The following is a 23,172-nucleotide window of genomic DNA, read 5'->3' on the forward strand; positions in this document are numbered from 1 at the left end:
ACACTTAAAAGGAGACCTTAGGAAAGATATCTTTTCCTTCTATGCAGCATTCCTTGTGCAACATAAATGCACTGAGTGCCAGGAAAAATAAACTTCCAAGAGGAAGGCTTTAAGAATTTAAAGGGATTGATGCAGCCTTGTGTTGGGATAGGAGCAGTGGTGTTACCCCAAGTCTGCATGTGTTGGGGATGGCCACTGATCACAATAACATAGAGAAAGGATGGATATAGGAATCCCTTATGCTTTCTATCCATATTCCAGTGCTTTGCCAAGAAATAATGTCCCACTTTTATACAAGAGCTACAAGCAGCCTGGGAACTGCCCTCAGCAGGGCTGCATTTGCTAATGAAGGCTTCAGCCTTAGTGGAGATGGAGTAAATCCCAGATCCCTCTGTGTTTGAGCTATGTGAGCATGTGATGGAGCTCTCCTCTCTGCAGTAAAGGGAATGTGAACTCTCACCCTTTTCCCAGGCAGGGATAAGAGAAACAGGCAGTGCACCATGCTTTACTTGTACAATGAAACAGAGCCTGATGGCCCACGAGACTATAAATAGTATGGACACGAGTAGCAGAGGGGGCTGACAGACCTGGCTAATCCTGGCTCTGTTAAGCCACTTTATTCCCAGCCTCCGAGAAGCTTAAAGCCACAGTAGTGAGAAACGGGTTCCACCAAACACATGTGATCCCTAGGGACCATCAGGATCAATTTTCACACCCGAGTGGAACCATCTTCCCCTTGGAAAGCAGTGGGAATCTGTCCTTAAACATTCAGCTATGTAAAAGAAGAGACCTGAGCAGGCAGCATCTGAAGGCGGCTGAATTTTAGCGCCTCATCCCCATCCATCTGGCTTCAGATTCAGGTCCCAGCTGAAACAATTCCCATGCATCCTATTTAGGCTTCATTCCCCCACCCCAAAAACCATCACCAAATGGTTTGAGGTCACTTAAGAAAACGGAATCCCCCACCAAAGGGATAGGCACGATACACACAGAGCAGGTACCTCATACCCCTTTCACCATCACTTCAACCCTATCCAGCCCCACAGCCCCAAGGTTAAGATCGGATGCTTTAAGCTAAAAATTCCCTTTTCCCAGCCATAATAATAGAGATTTCTATTCCCCCCCCCCCCCCAAAGAGGCCCTGCACAGTGAGACTGAGAGTGAGGAATCCGCAGTGCCGGTAATTTGTATGTATCTGGGATATGAACACCCCAGGCTGTCTGCCTGGATTTGCCTTCACACCGGGGGTGTTTCCTCCCGCGAGTAACATGTTCAGCTGAGCACTCGTGGCTTGTCACTATAAAATGCAGTAGGTCTGCTCTGGAGGTGGGGGTTTGGGCAGAGAACACTTCCCAAAGGATGCCTGCCTTGATGCTGCTCCCGAAGCCCTGCTCTCACTAGGGATAAGTTGGGGCTGGACATACAAATAGCTGTAAATAGGTATTTTTTCCCCCTCCTTCCCATGCAAAGCAATGGAGATCTTTTCCTTGAAAGGAGGAAATGCAGAGCCTCATGCCATAGCCATTGGAAAAGCAGATCAGAGGCATGTAGGGTAGTGGTTGTCCTCTAAAGGGCAGCTTTATGGAAGCAGGGGAATGCTGTTGGGCTGTCAGCTCCTTCCACACCAGGTTTGGAGGCTTTGCAGAGACTTTGCACCCACACCAAGGCACTGACCATCCTCTCCTCATCCATCAGAATGGTTTGGGTTGGAAGGGACCTTAAAGCTCATCCAGCTCCAACACCTGTCACCTTTCCAGGTTTCCTGTAGCCCCTTTAGGCACTGGAGATGCTGTAAGGTACTCCCTGAAGCCTTCTCTTCTCCAGGGTGAACAAGCCCAGCTCTCTCACAAAGCTTTTAATGCCAGCAGGTTTTTCAGCTCACTTTCACACTGTAGACCTGAAGAGGAGAGATGAAGGCAGAAATGATGGGAGCAAAAGCCAGGGGAAAGAGGAGGGAGTATTTTGAGGTCCTGTGCTCAGCACATGCTGCTGATACCTTTAAATTGGAGCCAGGGGGTTAAAAATAAGCTTTGGAAGGGATAACAAGATGTCCAAGCCCTCCATCCACTTGGCCAGCTGGGGACGGTGTCTGGTGTCACCCCTGATAGGACAGCAGTGTACCTCATGCAGGGCATGCTGCACCCAAGGACCCACCATTGTGCACAGCTCTGGATGTGCCATGCGGATGCTCCTCCAGAAACCCTTTTTCTACCAAATGGCTGAGTTATGGGGTCAAGACAAGGAAACCTCTCTTGTGTAGAACAGCCACATCCCATCCCTGGTATCTGTAAACCCCTAAAGCTCAGCTCTGCCATGGGTTGCCTTTGGTGCCATGGGTTCAAAGGCAGCTCCTGGTACCCGCATTCCACTGGGAGCAAAGCAGGACAGCTTCTCCTTTTAGACAGTTTAATATCAGCCAGACATGAGATAGAATTCCTCCTCTGGTGGTGACTCAGTGCCTTTAATAACTCACCATCCTTTATTAAAACACCATGCATGAACAGAGGATGCTGCTAAGGCTTAGCTGACTCTGGTTTATTCTGCTACCAAGGTGGCACTTGGGTCATTTTGCTGCATATACCCCACACAGGCAGGTAAAACACGCTCCTCAAGTGTTGTGCTTAAGGAGAGCCTCCCCTTGCACTTCCAGGACATCCCATTTTCCTATTTAAACATGAGCAGACAAGGGAAGATGCTCAAGTACCTGTGCTGGGTCACAATATAACGACGAGTTTGGCTTCACAGTTGCTCTTGCTGTGTCCCCTGAGGCTACAAAGACACTGGGGAAGGAGGAGAAGATGGTCTTAATGAAGGACCTAGGGTGAATATCTGGGCTATTCTTCATCCATAGGTGGCAGCAGCTGCCTGTACTGGACGGACGCTTCCACATCCCAAACCTAGTCCTGAGCAACACAGAACAGCCAGGAGAACGCAGCCCAGGAGGAGCAGGAGGGCTGAGCACAGGATGTGCCTGCTCCTTCCTCTGCAGAGAGAGCTCCTCCACACAGGGGAAATTCAGGAACCCCCTCAGTGGTGCTGGACCAGGCTCTGCAGCACTATGGGGAACTCAAGTGTGGCTGTTGGGCAACCTTCTCACCACTGACCCAATTCCTGAAGCCATTAGGATGCCACATCCCCACATGGAATCCCGTAGCAGCATTAAGCCATGTTGGCTGGGCATTGGGGTGCCCCAGCATCCCCAAGATTCACTAACACCCATCTGTGATGTCCTGTGAGGACTGGTGGAGTCCAGAGGCTGCAGGTTGTTCAGCTCTGCACCTCTGCTGGCTTCCAGATGTTTCTGACAAGTACATTAACACAATATTTCCTACAGCACATGCAACCAGCAGGTAACAAAAGCCAGGTGCCAGCTGTGATATGGAGCCCAGAGAACTGGATTTAAAACAAAAAGGAAAAGGCAGACACCAGAAACTCAACAGTAAATTGAGGAGAGTTACAGCCAACTCGGAGGCTCTAAAGAGAGAAAAATCAAAAAGAAAATCTATTCAAACCTTGTCACTTGCTGGCTTTTCAAACTACTGATTCCTGATCGATACAGATGAGATGCATCTTCCTTTCTTCAACACACCCAGGATAAGCTTTGTCTTGGGAAACCAGACTCAGTCTTTCTTTACACAGCCCTTGCATCACCCTTGAGGTCCTTCTGTAGACCCTCTCCATCCTACCCACATCTTTTCTATAGAACAGGGACCAGAACTGAACCCAGTATTCCAGGGATGGAGGGAGAAGCACTGAATAGAGAGGGATGATGACATCCCTATCTCCATTGGTGATGCCCTTGTTGATGTAACTCTGCATCCTGTAGCCTTGCTGCAGGCTTTTTCCTTCTAAAATAAAGTATTTTCTCCCAGATCGCTACAGCCCTGCCAGCTCAGAACCCCTACAAATACATCGGTATTTATTTATTCCCTTTTACTCTAATTTTAAAGGTGGTATCAGGTCGCTACCGCTCGAATCAGCTCTTACCCGAGTATCCTGGAGGGTCTCCGTGGCAGGACAGGGGATACTGGGAAGGGACCCTCGCGGGTACCCGCATCCCGCCCTCGGTACCCCCGCGTCCACCCCTCCAGTGCTTGGCGCTACGCACACGCTGCCGCGCAAATCCCGTTTCCCGCGGGAAAAGAGCGTGTCCGGCCGCGCCCCCACGCTCCGATTGGCGGAGAGCTCCTAGGGGCGTGGCCAGAAGCCATATAAGGATCCTTCAGGGGGCGGGGCCTGCAGCGCCGCGGCTCAGGCCGTGCGGTGCGGAGCGAGAGCTGTCGCTGCCGCTGCCGAGCGGCCCCCGCGGCCCTAGTGCCCGCCCGCCGGACCCCGCCGCTGCCCCAGCCCAGGTACGCTGCGATCAGTAGTGTAACCTCCGTGGAGGGAGGGAAACGGGGTGCCCTGAAGCAATTTTGGGGTGGGACGTTTGGGAGAGATCAACTGCAAGGATGTACCGAGTCAGTGTGGGGTGGAATTGATGGGAGATGGCTTCGTGCCTCAGTTTCCCCACTAAGGATCACTGTATTAATGGGGACGCGGGTGCGTGGAGGTCATTCTATAGCGTGATACCTAACAAGTGGGTGCATCATTAGAGCAGGGGAAGCCTCACCAGGAGCTGGGGAGGAGCTGATGTTGGTGAGGGTGCTGGGTGCCCCCCGCATCCGGATCACAGCCCATGTCGGTGCTTCCGGATGGCGATGGGGCTCCGTGTCCTCCTACAGGTCCAGGACTTCTCCTGGCAGATGCTCTCTTTGGCTGGCTGAGCCACCTCGGAGCTTGTTTGGGGAGGAATGAACCAGATCTTGGGGCACGGGAAGGGTCAGCATCTTGGCAGGAGGGTGCTTTGTGCCGGGAGGGGGAAAGCACTTCTCCAGCTCGGAACTGGGCCAGGGAGAGAATGTTCTTTCCCGTGCTGGAGGAGGCCTGCGTTGTGCTTGGTGGTGCAGGACAGGCGGGTTTGCCCCAGTTCGGGGTGGTGAGGTGCTGCTGGAGACAGGCTGGGGCTGGAATCCCTCACATGAGAACCCTCACGATGTGCCCTGAGCTAAACACTCCCTTGCTCCTTACGCAATCCCGGCCTGAGATTTCATAACTCCCAACTGTTGATACAAGGAGGAGAACTGGATTTGTGCGAGGAAATTAAACACCCAGCAGGGAAGGGGTCGGGGACGGTGCTGTGCAAACTTGCCAAGCCCCTGCTCTGTGCAAGGGGAAGTATTTTGGCTTTGCACTTAGCTCTTGGCCAGAGCTCTAGAGCTGTGGGTAGCTCTGTGAGCACTATCCTCCATCCCCAGTGCAGTGCCGCTGTGCACGTCTCAAGAAGTCATACTGCTACCACTTAAACTCTGCAGTAGTGCCTGCCCCTTTGCTCCCTGGTTTTAGGTCTGCACAAGATCCAAGATCCGGGACCATGGCATCCATCCCATCGAGCGGCTCGCTCATGGCCACACACAACTACTACAGAAGTAAGGATGGGTGCTGGGGTGGGCTGGGTGCTCGGCCAGGCTCAGGGTGATGTGGCTCCAGCAGGGCTGAAGCTTTCAGATAACACCCATAAGTGCTCCTTGCTGGGGAAGGGGGGCACCAGAAGCCACCCCCCTGTACTGGGACCCTCCTTTGGGGCTCCTGCCCCATCGTACCAGCTGGAGATGGGGCTTGCAGTCTCCTTCCCTTGTCATTAAGGTTGTAGCTGAGGGGAGGTGATGGCTTCAAATGTGTATGGAAATGGGTTATGGGAATGAGCTGCAAAACCAGCCTGGGCAATGGTACCTCTCCAGGGGAGAGACTTCCTGGTGTAATGGATTGCCTAAACTAGAGGGCATTAAAGTATTCCCCTTGAGCTGAAAACAGGATTCATGGAAGCACAGGATACCAGGTTGGAAGGAACCTCAAGGATCAAGGCTTGTAGCAATTGAACTAAAGCTGCGCAAGTGCTGCATCGAGGTGGTGATGAGACAGGAATGGCCACACCAAGGCTGTGCTTTGCTTCTCATGTCAAGGCTGAAGGTCGGTGCTGGCTCTCATGGCTGTGATTGCTCCACAGGGCGCCTGAGCTCCACATCCAGCAACAGCTCCTGCGGCAGCTCTGAGTACTCAGGGGAGGTCATCCCCCACCCACCGGGTGAGTGCCACGGTCCCAGCCCCGTGCAAACCCCACTGAGCCTCTCCTATGGGATGATAGAATCCCAGGATGGTTTGGGTTGAAGGGACCTTAAAGCTCTGTCAGGTTAAAGCCATTCCCCCTTGTCCTGTCCCTACAGACCCTTTTCTAAAGCCCTTCTCCAGGTTTCTTGTAGTCCCTTAAGGCACTGGAGCTGCTCTGAGGTCTCCCTGGAGCATCCTCAGAACATCTCTATGGCCTTTTCTGGACTCACTCCAACAACATGGAGACCTCATAGCAGCCTTCCAGTATCTGAAGGGGGCCTACAAAGATGCTGGGGATGGACTCTTCATCAGGGACTGTAGTGATAGGACAAGGGGTAACGGGTCAAAACTGAAACAGGGGAAGTTTAGATTGGATATAAGGAAGAAATTCTCTACTGTGAGGGTGGTGAGGCACTGGAATGGGTTGCCCAGGGAAGTTGTGAATGCTCCATCCTTGGCGGTGTTCAAGGCCAGGTTGGACAGAGCCTTGGGTGACATGGTTTAGTGTGCGGTGTCCCTGCCCATGGCAGGGGGGTTGGAACTGGATGATCTTAAGGTCCTTTCCAACCCTAACTATTCTATGATTCTAACTCCACATCCTTCTTACATTGGGGGCCCCACAGCAAGAGGCCTCAGGATGACACTGGGGTAGGTGGTGGGGCTGCGCTGACCTGGACTTTCCCTCCCACTGTCCCCCAGGCCTGCCCAAATCTGATCCCGGTCACTGGTGGGCCAGCTTCTTCTTTGGGAAGGTGACTCCCCCAGCCATGACAACCGTGTCAGAGTCCCTGGAGAGGTGAGTGCTTTCCTTGGATGGAATGGAATAACATGGGAGCAACAGTGCAGCAACCCAGGGCGGCTGGGAGCATCCCTAAGGTGCATCCTGACCCAGTGGGTGCTTTCTTCATGCCCAGAAGCACCTATTCCTTTGCTGGACAAACAAACACAGAGCACCACCACACAACACCTTGGCATTGCCCTGACCCTCTCTGTGCTCTCTCACAGCCTGGGAGCACTGCGCGTGACAACAGGACCAGTGGCTTGTGGCCTGGGGCCAGCCCCAGGAGAAGGACGGAGACGCCACATGAGTGAGCCCAGCTCCGGGCCCTCGGCATGAGCGGGTTGGTGCTGGTGCTGTTCCCACACCGGCGGGCACATCCCCTTTCCCCCCATAGAATAGGGTGGCTTCTGCAAGGCAAAGGTGCTGCTTTGTGATGATAAAACACAACAACCCCCCGAGGATTCCCACACCAGCCTTTCTACTCCTCAACGTAACGATGCCCTTTCCCACACAGATGTGGTAACTTGTTTTACTTACCTTGCACTCACACAATGGCAACTAATAAACTTGAGCAGCCTTTTAAACCAGTGTGGGTTGTTCTTCCCCCGGGATGGGAGAGCAGAGTGACGCTGTTGATGTTGGTGGGGTTGGACCCGCAGCGGCAGGGTCTGGTAATGTCAATGGTGCCAGTGTGATGCGCTGATGCGTGTGCGTTGGCATGTGAGCAAGCTGCGGCTGGCCTGTGGTGATGCTGTGGATGCCTCCCCCACCATTCCCTCCTTACTTGGCTGCACAGCCTGTCCCTGCTGGCACTGCCCTTGTTTTGCTCCTCAGGCACATTGCAGCCCTGCTCCGATGCCTTGTGAGGTGGGAATGAGTGTCTGGCACTGAGCTGGCTCTGTTGAGGGCTGTGGGAAGGATTTGGGTGCAGAATAACAAGGGAAAGAGATTGCAAGACCCATCTCCAGCTGGTACAATGGAGAAGGGGCTGTCAAAGGAGCCCTCGATGATGAGGGGAGAGCTAAGGCTTGTTTGGTGGGTCTGATGGGAGCCTGGAGCTCATGGTGCAGATGGCAGTGCCAGAGCCCAGCAGGGCAATGTCCTGCAATGCCCTCAGCGGTGTTTTGGTTGATTTTTGCCTGGAATTAATCAGCTTGCCTGTTTGACCCTGCTGTGATTAGCCTGATAGCTGGGGAGTGCTGCTTGATAAAGCACAGGGAAAACAAGAGCCTGCAGGTTCCTGCCTGGAAGGGGGCAAGGTCCCGAATTCCTGCCTGAGGCAAACAAAATCCTGGCAGGGGCTGATTTAAAGGTGCCAAATCTCCTGCTCTGGTCTGCTTTCAGCCCCAGCGTGAGATACGGGATGGTGACTGCATGCATTGGTGCTGCAGCCCTGATGGCAGCCGGGGGTTACAGCCTGAGAGAGCTGGGCTGGGTCAGCCTGGAGAAGAGAAGGCTTCTTAAGGGGAGACCTTAGAGCATCTCCAGTACCTAAAGGGGCTGCAGGAAACCTGGAGAGGGGCTTAGGACAAGGGACTGTAGGGACAGGACAAGGGGAATGGCTTTAACCTGCCAGAGGGGAGACTGAGATGAGCTCTTAGGCAGAAGCTCTTCCCTGTGAGGGTGCTGAGGCGCTGGCCCAGGGTGCCCAGAGAAGCTGTGGCTGCCCCATCCCTGGCAGTGTTCAAGGCCAGGTTGGACACAGGGGCTTGGAGCAAGCTGCTCCAGTGGAAGGGGTCCCTGCCCGTGGCAGCGGATGGAGCTGGGTGAGCTTTGAGGTCCCTTCACCCCAAACCAGCCTGGAATTCCACGATCTCTGAGTGATGACTTTGACTTTGTACCTGTGTGGGCAGGGGCAAAGGGCAAGGCTGTGCTGCAGAGGCATCCAGGGTCACATCCAGCTTCACTCCTTGCTTCTGGTAAGGAAAAGTGTGGTGTTAGCTTTGTCCTGAGCTCTGTGTCTCCAGCTTGTGGTCCTTGTCCTCTGTGTCCCCCCTGTCCTTAGGAGCGGCCAGGGCAGCACTGGGATCTCTGCTCCCACTCTCTGTGTGCATCCAAAGGGAATGGCTCTGTGGGGGTCCCCAGGGCCAGCAGCCTTGGACACATGGGTTGGATCCATGGTTGGATCCAGTGGTGGTGGGTGCTGGGGTACACGTGGTTCTATATGGCAGGAAGCACATGGCAGCCTTTAAAATGTCACAAAACACATGAAAATCAAGCAAAAAACCCACTGAGTGAGACAAGAGGAGGCATTGGCTGTACCAGCAAACACCTTGTCCATGTCCCAAAGCCCTAGGATCCCTCAGGGAAGCAGCTGGGTCTCAGCCACTGCTGATTGCCAGCAGCAGCCCCAGGTTTTAGAGAGACAAATGTATTTCCTGCAAGCCTGCAGCCTCGCAGGCTGCAGAGTAAAGTGTGGACACACAAAGGCAGAGTCAATAGTGCTGTATTTGCTTGTTGGTCTCGTGATCAAACTGTCCTCAGGCACCCCGGGGGAGGCTGTGTCAGGGCAAAGACACTAATGCTGCATCCTGGTTTTCCTGGCTCTTTCCTGGAGGACCTGTTCTGGCTCTTGCTGTGATGCCACCAGCTTTATGCACCATACCCCTCCCTAAGCATCCCCTCCTTTCCATCAGCCTTGCTGTTGAAGGGGCAAGCACCTGCCTCCCTTAGCACCAACCCATAGGGACAGACTTCCCCCTCTCTGCTCCATGAGATCCCGTGTTTTCCCTGTTGAGTAACTCACATATTTGGGATTAAACCAGCTGATGCATTCCGCTCGCTTTTGGCCCCTTGCAGCAGCCCTGGTGCCACCCCGCTGCCTCCTCCAAGAAATATTCCCTTTCATTGCCTGTTTTTGCTGCTTGGGGCCTTTCTCCCCCCCCCCCCAAGCATTTTGCTTCCCCCTCACCCTTTCAAAGGCCAATGTAGGCCCTTATAAATAGAAACAAACTGTGCAGCACAAATGCATCCTGTTAGTCTGGCACTGATTTCAAATGCCAGCCTGAAACCAGAGCAGGCGAATGCTTCTACCAACAGCATTTGCAGCGCCCATTCCAGAGGGGTTTGGAAGGAACTGGGGCTCTGCCTTTGTGGGATGAATTTCCCCATGGCCCCCATAGCAGCTCTGATTTTGGGGGAAGCTGCAGTGTCCTTGCCCAGGCTGGGATCCTGGGAGAAGATGCGAAAATCTGGGCACCCCCCCCCAAATCCATCTACTTTTCGTAAGCAAGTTATGACTTAGAGGAATGCCAGAAGCCAGCAGACCGTGCTGGAGGGCAAACCCAAGCAGCACACCAGCTTTTAATGCAGCGGAGGAGGAAGGAAATGCTGCTGTGGGCAGCACCATATCCCCTCTCCACACCACCCATCATGGTATTGCTACAGCAGAGGGAGATGCTTTAGGATCTCACGTCTGACGGGGCCAGTGCAGCTTCTGAGGGACCCCAGCCATGGACCACCCCATCACCCCACACTCCCCCTTCACCTCCTGCTTAATTTTCAGCTCCATCTGGTGGCAGCCAGCCCTGCAAATTTAATATTGTTATGGCTGCAGCAAGTGTGTCCCTGCCCATCACCTTCTGGACATGGCTTTGGTCTTCAGGCCAAACGAGCTTGTTAGTAGGAAATCAGCATCCAAGCTGTGCCAGGCTGCCTTTCACCCCCAACACATGGTGTTCCCTGCCACTGGAGCATCACTTGGCTTTGTACTGTAAGAGTGATAAAGAGCAAAACATGGTGAAGCAATGCTTCATAGAATCATAGGTGTTGGAAGGGACCTCAAAGCTCATCCAGCTCCAACCCCTGTCACGGGCAGGGACACCTTCCACTAGACCAGGTTGCTCCAAGCCCCTGTGTCCAACCTGGCCTTGAACACTGCCAGGGATGGGGCAGCCACAGCTTCTCTGGGCACCCTGTGCCAGCGCCTCAGCACCCTCCCAGGGAAGAGCTTCTGCCTAAGAGCTCATCTCAGTCTCCCCTCTGGCAGGTTAAAGCCATTCCCCCTTGCCCTGTCCCTTGTTCAGACACACACAGAGGTTTAATGCACTTCTGGATGAGCCAAAGAGACATGAAGGTGGTTTGGTCTGTGGCTGCAGAAGTGAGACTGGTGGCAAACCACTGCTTTGTGGGCAGGGAGAGGAGCAGCATGGTGAGGGCAGAGCATCCAGCAATGGATGATGCACACACATTTATTGATGAACACCCCAGACACACTACCAGAGAAATGAAGCAGAGCCACAACTGAACACGAACTGCAAACCTTCACGTTGGCACGGGGAGCAGCAGGGACCTCCCAGCCTACTGCCTGAATGACCATGTAAACTCTGGGTGATGCCTTCACTACCATGGGGCTTTTCCAGGCTGCTACACAGCCAAGCACTAGCAATGGGTTCTTCACCTCTCATTGCCTTTCCCCTTGGCCACCTCCCTGCATCCTGACCAAGAGGGACCACGGTTCTGGGGTTGGAACATGCTTTCCTTGGAGCCCTGTTTGAGGGCAGACCAGAAGGAAGGAGCTTCTTGGCAAGAGCTGGCCTGGAGGAGCTTTGTGCAGGAAGGATGGTGGGAAAGGGTCCCTCAGGAGAGGGAGCTGAGCAGCCGTCTGTAGATGTAGCCCAGCTTCTCCCGCAGGGCCAGGAAGGTGGGACGCTCCTCCGTGTTGCCGCTCCAGCATTCCAGCATGATGCTGTAGATCTCGGGAGGGCAGGAGCTGGGCCGGGGCAGGCGGTAGCCCCTGGTGATTTGCCGCACGGTTTCTTGGTTTGTCATCCCTGCAAGGAAGAGGAGAAGATGCCCCTGAATCTGATGTCCCCAAAGGATGCTCTGAAGGTACAACTGTAGTGGGCCAAGGTGTCAGCTTGTGCTGCTGTGATGTGGTCTGTGCCATGAGGCTGATAGAGGAGAGGCTATGGGAGATCATCCAGCCCATACCTCCTTCCTGCAAGCACTGAAAATCCATCTTAGCAATCCCCGAAGTGGACAAGAAGTTGCTTATGCTCTAGGAGCTGCTTCCACATCCCTTGTGGAAAGGACAATAGAATGTTGGCTTTTAGGGACCATGGGCAAGCTGCCCAGCATGTGGATGGAGCGGCACTGGAGCCCTACCTTCATATGGAATCTGTCCGTATGTGAAGACTTCATAGAGCAGAATCCCATAGGACCAGACATCAGATTTGAGGGAGTAGGTGCGGTAGTTGGCTGCCTCCGGGGCTGTCCATTTCACCGGGATCTTAGTGCTGCTACTGGTGGAATAAATGTCATCCTGCAGAGCAACCAGAGATAGGTCATGAGGGATGGTGTAATGAACACAGCCTCTGCTTTTGCAGCTTTGAACTGGGACAGGGGATGGTGGCGGAACGGGATGCCCCATGGATGGGGCAGCTTGGTGGCCTGGGGTGACAGGAGGGAGCACAGCATCCCACTGCCTGACCTTGAGGAGCCGGGCAAGTCCAAAATCAGCGATCTTGCAGGTGAGCTCCTCTCCCACCAGGATGTTTCTGGCCGCCAGATCCCGGTGGACAATGTGCTTCTCCTCCAGGTACCTCATCCCATCCGCCACTTGGCAGGCGATGTTGAGCAGATGGGAGGTGCTCAGGGACTTCCCTTCAGGACCTGTTAACAGGATGAACCAAGCACCGGGGGCAATGAAGCAACGTCTATTTTGGGTGTTCCGGTTTGGAAGGAGAGCTGGTCCCATGTCACCATCCCAGGGGAGCATGTAAAACCTCGACCTGGAGGTCGTGCCTAAGCATCATGGTGGTACAGCATGGGAAGTTCAGCACAGCCGTGTGCTCCTAAGGAATGGGACTGAGGTGAGCTCTGAAGAGCACCCTGTGCTGCAATGATGATGCAGATGTCCATGGCTTGTTCACAGCTAAAGGTGACCTTCTGCCATGCAAATCTCCAGCCAAGCCTCTCAACTTGTCCTACCTGTGAGCTCCAGCTCCTCCAGCACCAGATGCTGCTGGAGCCCCAACCAGAAACAAGGTCAGTGTGGAGGAGGAGGAGGGTACCAGTAGAAGAACAGCTCTTGGTGGGAAGCGGTTTGTCTTGTTTCCCTTCAAGTCTGATTACCAGGTCAGGAAAAGAAAGGCCAAGAACAATAAACTGATGCCTGAGTGGACCATGGCCTGGTACTAGCTCTGCATAATGAACACAACCATGATGCCAGCTCAGGTTTGGCCATTTCAGTCATAACAAAGGCAAGAGTTGCCCAAACACAGCAGAGGGGTCTCTGTGCACTGGGGGGAGCTGGCAGATCATGGGTCGATGGAGAAGGAAGGATGAAGGTCCCTATCAACATGCTTGGGCTCCAAGGGACTGATACAGACCCAGCCCACACAGACACCAAAGGGATCACATCAGACTGGGCCTTTGAGTGTTAAAGTCACCCAAGACCACCTCCACCAAGCACCCATGGATTGCTCTGCATTACAAACAGAACTGAAACCAGGCTTGCTCTTAGGCTCACCCTTGGGTTTGTAGGGCTAATGTGGGATATGGAAAGCATCCACACAGCAGCACTGCCCCAGGACCCTGCTCCCCACGGTGTGGGTACTCACTGTTGAGGTAGGTGTGGAGGTTGCCTTTCCGCATGAGCTCGGTGATGATGTACACGGGCTCATCCAGCGAGCACACAGCGTGCAGCTGGATTAGCTTCTCATGCCGCAGGCGCTTCAGGTTCTGGATCTCCTTGGTGAAGTCTTCTGCCTTCATGTCAGCTGGGGGAGAAAGCCAATATGACCATTGTGAGCTGCTTTCTCATGTGGATGTTAGGAGCTCAGCATGTCCAACAATGAGGTATGAGGACCTTTTTCCTCCTCACAGCCCACCACTGCTTTCAAAGGAGTAATGGGTTAAAACTGAAACAGGGGAAGTTTAGATTGGATATAAGGAAGAAGTTCCTTACTGTGAGGGTGGTGAGGCACTGGAATGGGTTGCCCAGGGAGGTTGTGAACGCTCCATCCTTGGCGGTGTTCAAGGCCAGGTTGGATGAGGCCTTGGGTGACATGGTTTAGTGTGAGGTGTCCCTGCCCATGGCAGGGGGGTTGGAAATAGATGATCTTAAGGTCCTTTCCAACCCTAACTATTCTATGATTCTATGATTCTATGATGTGTGCACATCCTGTGTCTCAGATCCAACACCAAAGAGATGTTTTCCCATCAGGATCCCATTTTCAGGATCACTGTCCCATCAGGACTTGACTTACCACAAACCATTTGATTTGATTTGACTTGATATGACTTATCACAAACCCCCTGGATTAAGCCATTTTATAAACAGGATCATAGAATCCCAGACTGGTTTGTGTTGAAGGGACCTTAAAGCTCATCCAGTTCCAAACCCTGCCACGGTCAGACACCTTCCACTACAGCAACTTGCTCAAAGCTCTATCCAACCTGGTACCCAAGGTGTAGCCAAAGCTTAGGTGAGTCCAGTGGCTACTTGCCAGGTCCTACCACAGTTCACTTGATAAGACAAGACACGGGGACCAAGAAGACTGGGTAACAAAAGGGGGTGACCGATGGGTCGGTGAACAAGAGCCCCGTTTGGCCACTGTTGACATCTCCTCCTCCACCTACCTTTAATGATCTTGATGGCCACCGGCACCGTGTTCCTCCACAGCCCTTCCCACACCTCTCCGAAGTATCCCTCTCCCAGCTTCCTCCGCAGGGTGAACTCCCAGCGTGGGCGCTCCCAGCCATCCCTCTCAGGGGGGGTCTGCAAACATGGACATGGGGTGCTCGGACCAAGCAGCACCAGGACGTGGTGGTGGAGCCTGCACCAGCTTCTGGTGCCCACGGTGGCATTGAGCAGTGAGCAGGACACGGTGCTCCACCACCTGCATGGCACTGGCACTGTATTTCCCTCTCTTAAATGTTCATTGGGGGCACAAAGGATGTGCGGCGTCCTCTGTGTTAGCTCTGCTCTCAGCCAAAGTCTGCAAGGGCGGTGATCTTTACAGCCTACGTGAAACATCAGCAATTCAAGTCATAATTCACTCCTCATTAGACCTCAAATATGGCTTTTCTCCATTTCTACCAATAAATAATAATGAGTAAATGAATATTAATGCAAATTATGGCTGATTTAGACACCATCTCATTAAGCATTTCTTTTATCTTATACCTTTCCATTTCCCTCTCACATTATCCCCATGTTTAACTGTTATTTCCAAGGCATAATCGGTGGATGGAGTTCTAATCAGGAAATGAGTCAGCAATTTGGGATTAATACTGTCATCAGATTTATGAGTGCCATGCTAATTGACATGAAAGCTATATAAAAGCAATGTGGTCTTATTATAGTCTAGGAAAAAGAATTGGAAGTGCAGGTATGTCCAGATTCAATTTTGAAGGGATTTGTAACAACGTGGTTTCTAGCCTTTGAGATGGAGAAGACGTTGCCTTTTGGCTTGTCAGAAACACACATAAATGCCATGCCGGATTTAACATGGCTGGTAAAAGGTGAAGCTGGCAGCTATACTAAGGGCATAGTTTAAATTTGGCTTCATAAACCTCAAATCCCAAATGGATAGACCGATTATATCTATTTTTCCCTAATTTCCCCTCTTTCCATCCCGGGGCCCTTGGCCGAGCTGTGCCATTGGCGTACGCACCGCGGGGCTGCAGGGCTGCAGCAAGGGGCTCTGGATGACCTTCCAGTGCTCCGTGTAGAAGGCAAGGAGCTCCTCCATGTCTGGGAAGGGATGTCCCTTCTGGATGTAGAGGCTGCCCCCCGGGCTCTTGCAGATTCGGAAGTGGCTGACCTTCGTGTGGTTGCGCACTGCGGGGAAGCCCAGAAAGGGGAAAATCATCTCGTGCCATCTCCAGTCCATTCCCTGCTGACCCTCACCCTCTCTCCTTTCCAGGCACCTACTCTATTAATTCACCCTAAAGCAACACAACTTACCCTTGGTGTTTTACATCCCACTCCACACCATTCCGTTTGCTCCCAACTCATGGCTCAGGAGATTCCTGTCCCTAGGCGAGCAGGGCTTGTTTGTCCCAGAGAGATGATGCTTTATTAATGGAGCTAATCCCCTGTAGACGGACCCTTTATTGCTGTTTGGGTTGGACAACCCAGCAGCAGCTGGACCTCCACAGCCCTGGGGATCGATGCGTGGATGTGGGGTTCACTGTGAGCATTGACATGAATCAAACCAGACTGCAACAGCGCTGCCTGGTCTGAGCCCCCTGAATTCAGACGTGTGTGTGGGAGCAGCCCAGCTCCTGGTATTCTGCAGTCACAGCATCTTTTCAGACAACTCTCAGCTGACAAAAGCCGCTGGAATGAAATCCTGGGAGTCGGTGCCATGAAACCATCATTAAGCCGCTGTGATTTGTTTATGGCTTTCATACCCGGGATGGGAGCAATGGACTTTCCTTTGCCGCAGTAATTCAGCAATCCATACCTGCATTCCTTAGCTTTCCCCACGCTTTTAACAAGCTGTCAAGTCGCTTTAACAAGATGCTGTAAAGTGCTTTGAGCATATTTCAGTGTTTTTCACCCCGCGCTGACCAAGCCAGGAGCTGCCCTAAGGAACAGCTGCTTCCTTTTTCCCTGTGCTAATTTGCTCTGGATAATTGCCATAAAATTACCTGAGAGAGAGTATTCGCCCTTGCTGCTCTCACTGTCCCGGACGAGGAAGGAGCCGTGCTGGTTGGGAGGTGAAAGGAGGAGCTGCTCCGCTTCATTTCGGCTGATCTTGCTGAAGTACCAGCTAAGAGGAAGAGTAGAGGGGTTAGTGTGGGGCAAGCAGATAGTGCATGGACAGGGCTGCATCCACCCTAAGGGCTTCAGCATCCTCTGAGCCAGGGATGGGAGGAGCAGCTCCCTGCCACCATTTGCTCATGCCTGCTTGGTTGGAATGGGGTTAGTAGGTCCTTGTTGCATTATATTGCAGCTTGTTACCTGCAATTGATTTTCTTCTGCTCACTGCTGTATGGAGCTGGCCAGATCTCAGCTGCATCCCAAAACCTGGGCTGACATCCCAAAACCTGGGCTGACAGCCTGCCCTTAATGGAAACACCAACCACCAACTGCTGCACAGAAGATGCTCCAGTGGGGCTGCACCCATGTGTCCTGCCACAAGAGCAACAGCTACGCTGTGTTCTTCTTGACCTGCAGCTCCTAAACACAACCAGCTCTCAGAGCCCAGGAGCAATGAAAACATCACTGGGAGCTGCCCTTTGCTGCTCCAGATGCGTCAGCGCTGATGGGGACGTCAGCAGCACAAAGCCAGGAGAGAGGACCCAGCCAAGACCCTCTCCTGTGCCTCATCAGCTCTGAGATTTGTCACTGAATCTCCAGCACGAAAAGGCCGGATGGGTCCTGATTCAGCAACATTCATAGGAACACTGGGAAGAGGCTGCCTTATAGAATTCCCAGCCTGGTTTTTGTTGGAAGGGACCTTAAAGCTCCTCCAGCTCCAACCCCTGCCACGGGCAGGGACACCTTCCACTGGAGCAGCTTGCTCCAAGCCCCTATGTCCAACCTGGCCTTGAACACTGCCAGGGATGGGGCAGCCACAGCTTCTCTGGGCACCCTGTGCCAGCGCCTCAGCACCCTCACAGGGAAGAGCTTCTGCCTAAGAGCTCATCTCAATCTCCCCTCTGGCAGGTTAAAGCCATTCCCCTTGTCCTGTCCCTTCATCCAGCTTAGCACAGCCAGGACACGAGCAGCTGAAGTTTCATCATTAGTGTCTGAGAAGCCGAGCAGGAAATTATACGTGATGGGGTTAGAGCAGTTGAACAAATTAGCACCCAGCTCCGACCTGCGGCTCCGCGCAGTCTGGGTGCTCCCGGCTCCCTCTGGCTGCAGAGCCGAACGCTTGCTGCCCTCCTGCACCATGGCATTGCCCCTGACCTGTCCTCGGGATGGGGCTGGGTTGTGCACACATATACGTGTGCACACACATACAGACATGTGTGCACACATATATGCACACTCAGCTGTAGCCTGCCCAACTGTCTGTGCAATGGGATGAAAGCAGCAAGCAGACCCTGTGGTCCTCACTGTTGTGATCCCAGCATGGTCCAGACCAGCCTGGATTCACCTTCTCTCAAGGAGAATTGAACAAGGGAGGGTCTCTCCCATCCCATCATCTGCAGTCACTGCCCCTGCACACCAGGGCCCCTTCCCAGGCTCCTCCTATTTCTTTCCTTCACTCCTGCTCCCGGGAAGCACAGGGTGAGCATCGGGACGGTTCTGCAGGGTGATTACACCCTCCCCATCCCATCACTTGCATGACTCAGGGCCTGGAGCACAGGGAGCAGCCGTGTCTTGGGGCGCTTTCTCCAGCGTGTCAGGACCAGGCTGCGTTATGCAAGGATGAGCCTGGGCTTTCCCCAGCTGAGGGCGGGCTGACACGTCAACCCGAGCTCCGTGTCCCATGGGAGGCACCAACAGGGGAAGCCCCGGCCCTGGATAAGCTGGAGCCGGGCAGCAGCACCACCATGGTTCAGTCCTACAGAGCTCCCTAGCAGATCCCAACCCAAACTGCTTCTCCCTGTACTCCGTGGCTCTTCAGAGCTGGCAGGGCTCAGGTACAAGCTTCTCTTCTTCCCCTTTAATGCACAGCAAGAGGGAAAGGAGTCACGGCAAGCAGGAGCCCACGTATTCAGCACTGCAGCTGCACCCGTGCACAGCATCACACTGCATCCCAGCCCGGAGCCACCCCATCCTTTGTGAGGGTGATGCACCCAGGAATGGGTATCAGCATCTCTGACCCTTGGTGCACCCCCAACCCTTGCTTGCTGTGCTGAATACCTCCACCCTACTGCTGTGAGCTGCAGGAGCTTTACAGATGGGATGCCTAGGGGAGAGAAGATCCCCACTTGGTTCCATCACCACCAATGGCAAGAGCCAGGGATGAGAAGCTTATACTCCTGCTGCCACAGAGCACAGCATTCCCTGGACAGGAACACACTACCATGGTCCAGCCTCCATCCCCCTGCAGTTCCAGAGCATCGGATACTTACGGTCGATGAGCAGAGGTGCCCTGGCTGAGGTTGGCCACGTAAGCAGTGGGGACATAGCCCATGGCCGGCTCCCCCAGCAGCCGCCGGGCAAACACATACTCTCCTTCTTCTCTGAGGACACGCAGTTTGTCCCCTGCACTTACACTCAGTTCCTCCTCACTCCGGGCTGTGAAAGCGTATAAAGCGATGAAAAGAGAGGACTTGGGGATGAAGGGAATAGAGTTCGCCTCCGAGTGCAGTGAAACGGAATCGGAACCGAGATACCCCAGCGAGCAGCTCTCCGACACGGAGCGGGGCCAGAGCTTGTTCCAGAAGGACGTCAGGAAGGTCAAACGCTTCCGGACAAACTGCTCCATCCCTGGAGGATGCGGTGGATGCAGTGGTCTATGCCACCGCGCTTCCCAAGGCCATTGGAAGGGGCAATCCCGGGCTCATGCCGCCAGCCAGGCAGCTCATGCCGCCGTCCCGCGTCCCTGGCGCGTGTCTGGGCGCTTGCCGGCACTTCCCAGAGAGCTTCCTATTCCTGAAAGTGAAACTGGTTGTTCTGGTGGGACGAGTCTGGCCGTGGGATGAGTCTGCAGGCGGGAGGCCCACGCTCAGACCCACGGGCACATCTGGGAGCCGGGCACAGCTGGAGCCGCACTCACTGCTCTCCAAGAAGGAGCAAGAAGGCTTTTGCTTGCTCTTTAATTACTGCTGTGAGGCTCTCCTGCTGGTTACCACAGCACGGGTAAACACAGCTCTCTGCTCGTCAAGCAGCTCTTGTGACAAGTGGCTGACTCCAGTTAATGGTCTTGATCTCACTTGTGTGGGAGGGTTTGGGTTGGTTTTATTTTCCACAGGAAAATAACTGCATCCACAAGTGTGCGAGAGTTCAAACAGAAGTGAGGGAATAACCTTAGAAAAGGGGTGGTTTGGATCGTTGTTGGGTGGATTGTGTGGGGGCTGTAACATAATCCTTTCCTATTTGGTCTGCAGCGACCTCCCAGTGTTACCCTGCTAATGAATTCACCTCCTCCCATTAATTCCCCATTGCAAGAATCCACTTCCCAGATCCAACAGGATCTGGTGCTTGCTCAGCCTCCAGCTAAGATGTGCCCCTCTCAGCATTAGGAGATCCTTGACTGATCAATGGACTAAAGGATGGAGATTTTCACCTTGCACATGCACTTTAAGCCACCTGAAGATGCTGCTCTGGTGAAAAATCCCAGCTCCAGCCCCCCCCAGCCCCTGCCTGGGTTTTGTCATTTAACTGTTCTATCTAATTAGAGAGAGTTCTGTGCCTGGCAACCCTGTTCCTGGCCTTGAGCCCATGGTTTCCATCCTCCTCTGGTTATAACTGGTCTGGGTGGCTCATTTTGGGTGTGCAGTTGGGTTTTCAAAGAGGCTGCTTAAAAAGAAAGATAATGGAAAATTAATGGTAAAGATCTAAGCTGCAGATTGAAGAACAAAACTGGACCCACCCCTGGGTCAGCAGCTTGACGTGTCCCAAGGTGCCCAAACAACCTGCAAAAGCTGGATTTCAATACACGGTTTGGGATCAGCTCTTTGTTTCCTCTCTCCCAGGCAGAGGGCAGGAGCACACAGCGCTCCATGTGAGCATGCCCCACACATTGCTGCACAGATGGGAACTAGGGAAAAAGGGAATCTTCAATAAAACACCTACTCCTCACTTACCAAATCACACCTGAATTATCCATAGGATAATTCCACCAAGGTCTTCTCCCACCTGGTGAGGAATGTCCTGCAATTTCTCCGGGTATCTTTCCCACTTCAACATGGGGAGGGGAACAGAGGATGGAGCACAGAAGGGTTTTACAACACATGGGGAAGGGACATCCCAACTGCTGTCCTTGTGCAGCGTTTCTAACAGGTCTGCTCTTGAGTCATGCTCCATCAGGAGGAAAACCAAGCAGGGCTGCTTGGTTTGCATTTAGAGATTATCTGATCAGATCAAGCACCGAACATTTACGCCTTACTGCTTTGAATGAGGACTTGGAAAACTTCAGGTTTGCAGGAGGAGATTGGAGCCTGATTTACCTTTATTGACCTTTGCCAGGTTCTCTAGTGGTACAAGCGATAGACAAGTGCAGCTGATTTAGAACATACAAAGCTTCAGATCTTGATTTGCACCTAAAATGAAAGAGTACTTCAAAATGACAAACATCCCTGAGGACTAAATACTGCCTCTGAGCTGAACTTCCCAGACATGCATAACACACGCTCATCACTGCAAGCCTCCGTCTGCATAGGACACACACAGAGCTCAGAGCCCTATGCCAGGAAATAGCTGATAAATCACAACCTCCTTTATTTTCTATTACTTTTTATTTCCTATTCAGTTCCAGGAGCATCCCTGCTGCTTTGTAGCCCTTTGGTACTATAAAACACCTAAAAATAAAACAGAAGAAAAGAAAAAGCGTGTTCATAACAGTTGCTGGTCCTTGCAGTGTGGGAAGGTAGGTAGGAGGATGCAGAAGTGAGAAGGATAAGGATGGCACAGATATCTGATGGATCAAGTATTTTCCCTTTAATCCCTGTAACCAGCTTATAAGGATGTATTAAAGCCCACCATGCCCACAGATGTGGGGCTCTGATGGGTACACAGGGACTTTAGTTCTAGCACCACTAAAAAGCACCTTCAAAGAGCAACAGAACCAGAAGACCTGTTCAGCAGAGCTGGTGACATAGTCTTGGCTTAGTTGCAGAGCTCCTGGGAGTGATAAACACAAAGAGCACTTTGCATTCATCTGTGTGTCACACACTGCACATCGTGTTCTCCTGCACTGACAGAAACCAGCAGCTCCCCTCCACTAATGAGAGCGCCCATTACATGGGAATTATTGGAGGTTCTGTTCCAGGTCTTGTTATATTTACACTCAAAATACAGCTTCCAGCAAAGAGCCTTTTTTTGGGGGGAAAAAAACATAAATCCAACTAAACCCAGAATGGGGGAGAAAGTTGGAGAATGTGGGTCATGCCAAGGAGAATGTTTTTAGGCATTTAATGGCAGGTCACTTGCAGGGTCATATAACTGAGGATGTGTCACTCATCACCCAATGGCTGGTGATGTGCCATGGCTTATAGTGGGTGTCCGTGGTCTGCTGGTTCTTCCATCCCATCCTGGAGCATGCAAACACCTAGGAGACTTCTCAGACCTTGGGTTCACCTCACTGCTGCAGGCAGTGACTGCCCAAACGGTGCTTGCCACCACCCTGAGGTTCCTCTTGCTCTTTCCATTGGCGTGAGGAGATGGCTGCGGGTTTGCTTTGGCTTTCATCTTTATTTAATTCTATTTGTTTTCTTTAGGCTTCTCCAGACGCTTCCTGGCACCACAGAGAAAGGTTTTGCCTCTTAATGAATTGTTTCAGTTGGGTGCCCATGTGACACTTCAGACACGGAGTGGTGGATGACGACAGCATTGCGTGGGATGAGGAGAGCAGATCAGAGCTAAAGCAGCTTCAATTGTTCTCCATTTCCTGGGAACTGTAGAAGAAAGTGGCATCAAATCACCATCAAATAGGGCAGAGCTCACCCATGGTGACAAGGGCAGTTGGGAGGTCCAGGAGTACAAGGTCCAAGGAGTGAGGGACTTCTAGACAGTCAGTGCAGAGGGTTCAATACAGGCAGGAGTACGGTTGTCCTGGGACAGGGAGTGGTACAGGAGGTGTAAGAGGAGGCAGAGCATCGTCAGGTCTCACGCTGCTGTTTCTGAGCCCTGTTAGGAGTGTGTTGGAAGGGGTGGTGGACAGCAGGAGTGCAGGTCACAGGGCACCTGAAATGGCACAAGAAAGCAGATAATCTCTATGGGAGGCTGCAAGAGTCAGAGTGAGCTGTTTTACAGTGCCCGGCACGTTTGGGGCATGTGTGACCACAGCATGAAAGCAGCCTTAGCCACAGCCCTTTAAATCCACAGAGATGCTTTTCAGAGACCATGTAAACCCTGGAGTGCTCTTCATGGACCTGAAATGATGGCAAGGAAAAGCCAACTCCTGTGTTACACTGCAAATTTACGTTGAATTTCTGTTTGACTGGAAAACCTATAAGCACCAACAACAGACCACATCAGACTGGAAATCACTGTGGCCAGCCCACAGGCTTCCCGTCCTGCCTTCTGTTTTGATTATCAGCACACACCAGCCTTTGATTGCCCTATCCTGTAATCTAACTTCCAGAGGATGCTCGCTCTAGGACAGACTGCCTGGCAGAACAACACTTCTCTGTTCCCATCCCTGGAGTAATCATTTCAACACATGAAA

At 52.8% G+C, this 23,172-nt stretch overlaps 2 protein-coding genes across 2 annotated transcripts; one reads left to right on the forward strand and one right to left on the reverse strand.

The window, feature by feature from the left end:
- The first annotated feature begins 4,256 nt into the window (after positions 1-4,256).
- On the forward strand, positions 4,257-7,377 carry PPDPF (pancreatic progenitor cell differentiation and proliferation factor). Its single transcript, XM_080627630.1, has 5 exons — positions 4,257-4,352; positions 5,386-5,468; positions 6,047-6,124; positions 6,847-6,943; positions 7,153-7,377. Exons 2-5 carry the CDS (start codon positions 5,414-5,416, stop codon positions 7,262-7,264), a joined length of 342 nt encoding a protein of 113 aa, XP_080483756.1. The 5' UTR covers positions 4,257-4,352; positions 5,386-5,413; the 3' UTR covers positions 7,265-7,377.
- A 4,129-nt stretch (positions 7,378-11,506) lies between these two features.
- Positions 11,507-19,269, reverse strand: LOC308226213 (tyrosine-protein kinase Srms-like; the record flags this gene model as incomplete). Its single annotated transcript, XM_080627727.1, has 8 exons — positions 11,507-11,700; positions 12,035-12,191; positions 12,360-12,541; positions 13,492-13,650; positions 14,513-14,651; positions 15,550-15,716; positions 16,532-16,653; positions 18,914-19,269. 8 exons carry the CDS (start codon positions 19,267-19,269, stop codon positions 11,507-11,509), a joined length of 1,476 nt encoding a protein of 491 aa, XP_080483853.1.
- Positions 19,270-23,172: the final 3,903 nt, after the last annotated feature.

Source organism: Psittacula echo (genome assembly GCF_963264785.1).
Source record: "Psittacula echo genome assembly, chromosome: 12".
Taxonomy (NCBI): Eukaryota; Metazoa; Chordata; class Aves; order Psittaciformes; family Psittacidae; genus Psittacula; species Psittacula echo.

What these genes read in the sequence shown, in the direction of transcription:
- PPDPF (XM_080627630.1), top strand. Translation starts at nt 5,414, where the DNA reads ATGGCATCCATCCCATCGAGCGGCTCGCTCATGGCCACACACAACTAC. An exon ending in CACACACAACTACTACAGAA is followed by an intron (nt 5,469 to 6,046) that starts GTAAGGATGGGT and finishes ATTGCTCCACAG; the next exon opens with GGCGCCTGAGCTCCACATCC. An exon ending in GTGTCAGAGTCCCTGGAGAG is followed by an intron (nt 6,944 to 7,152) that starts GTGAGTGCTTTC and finishes GCTCTCTCACAG; the next exon opens with CCTGGGAGCACTGCGCGTGA.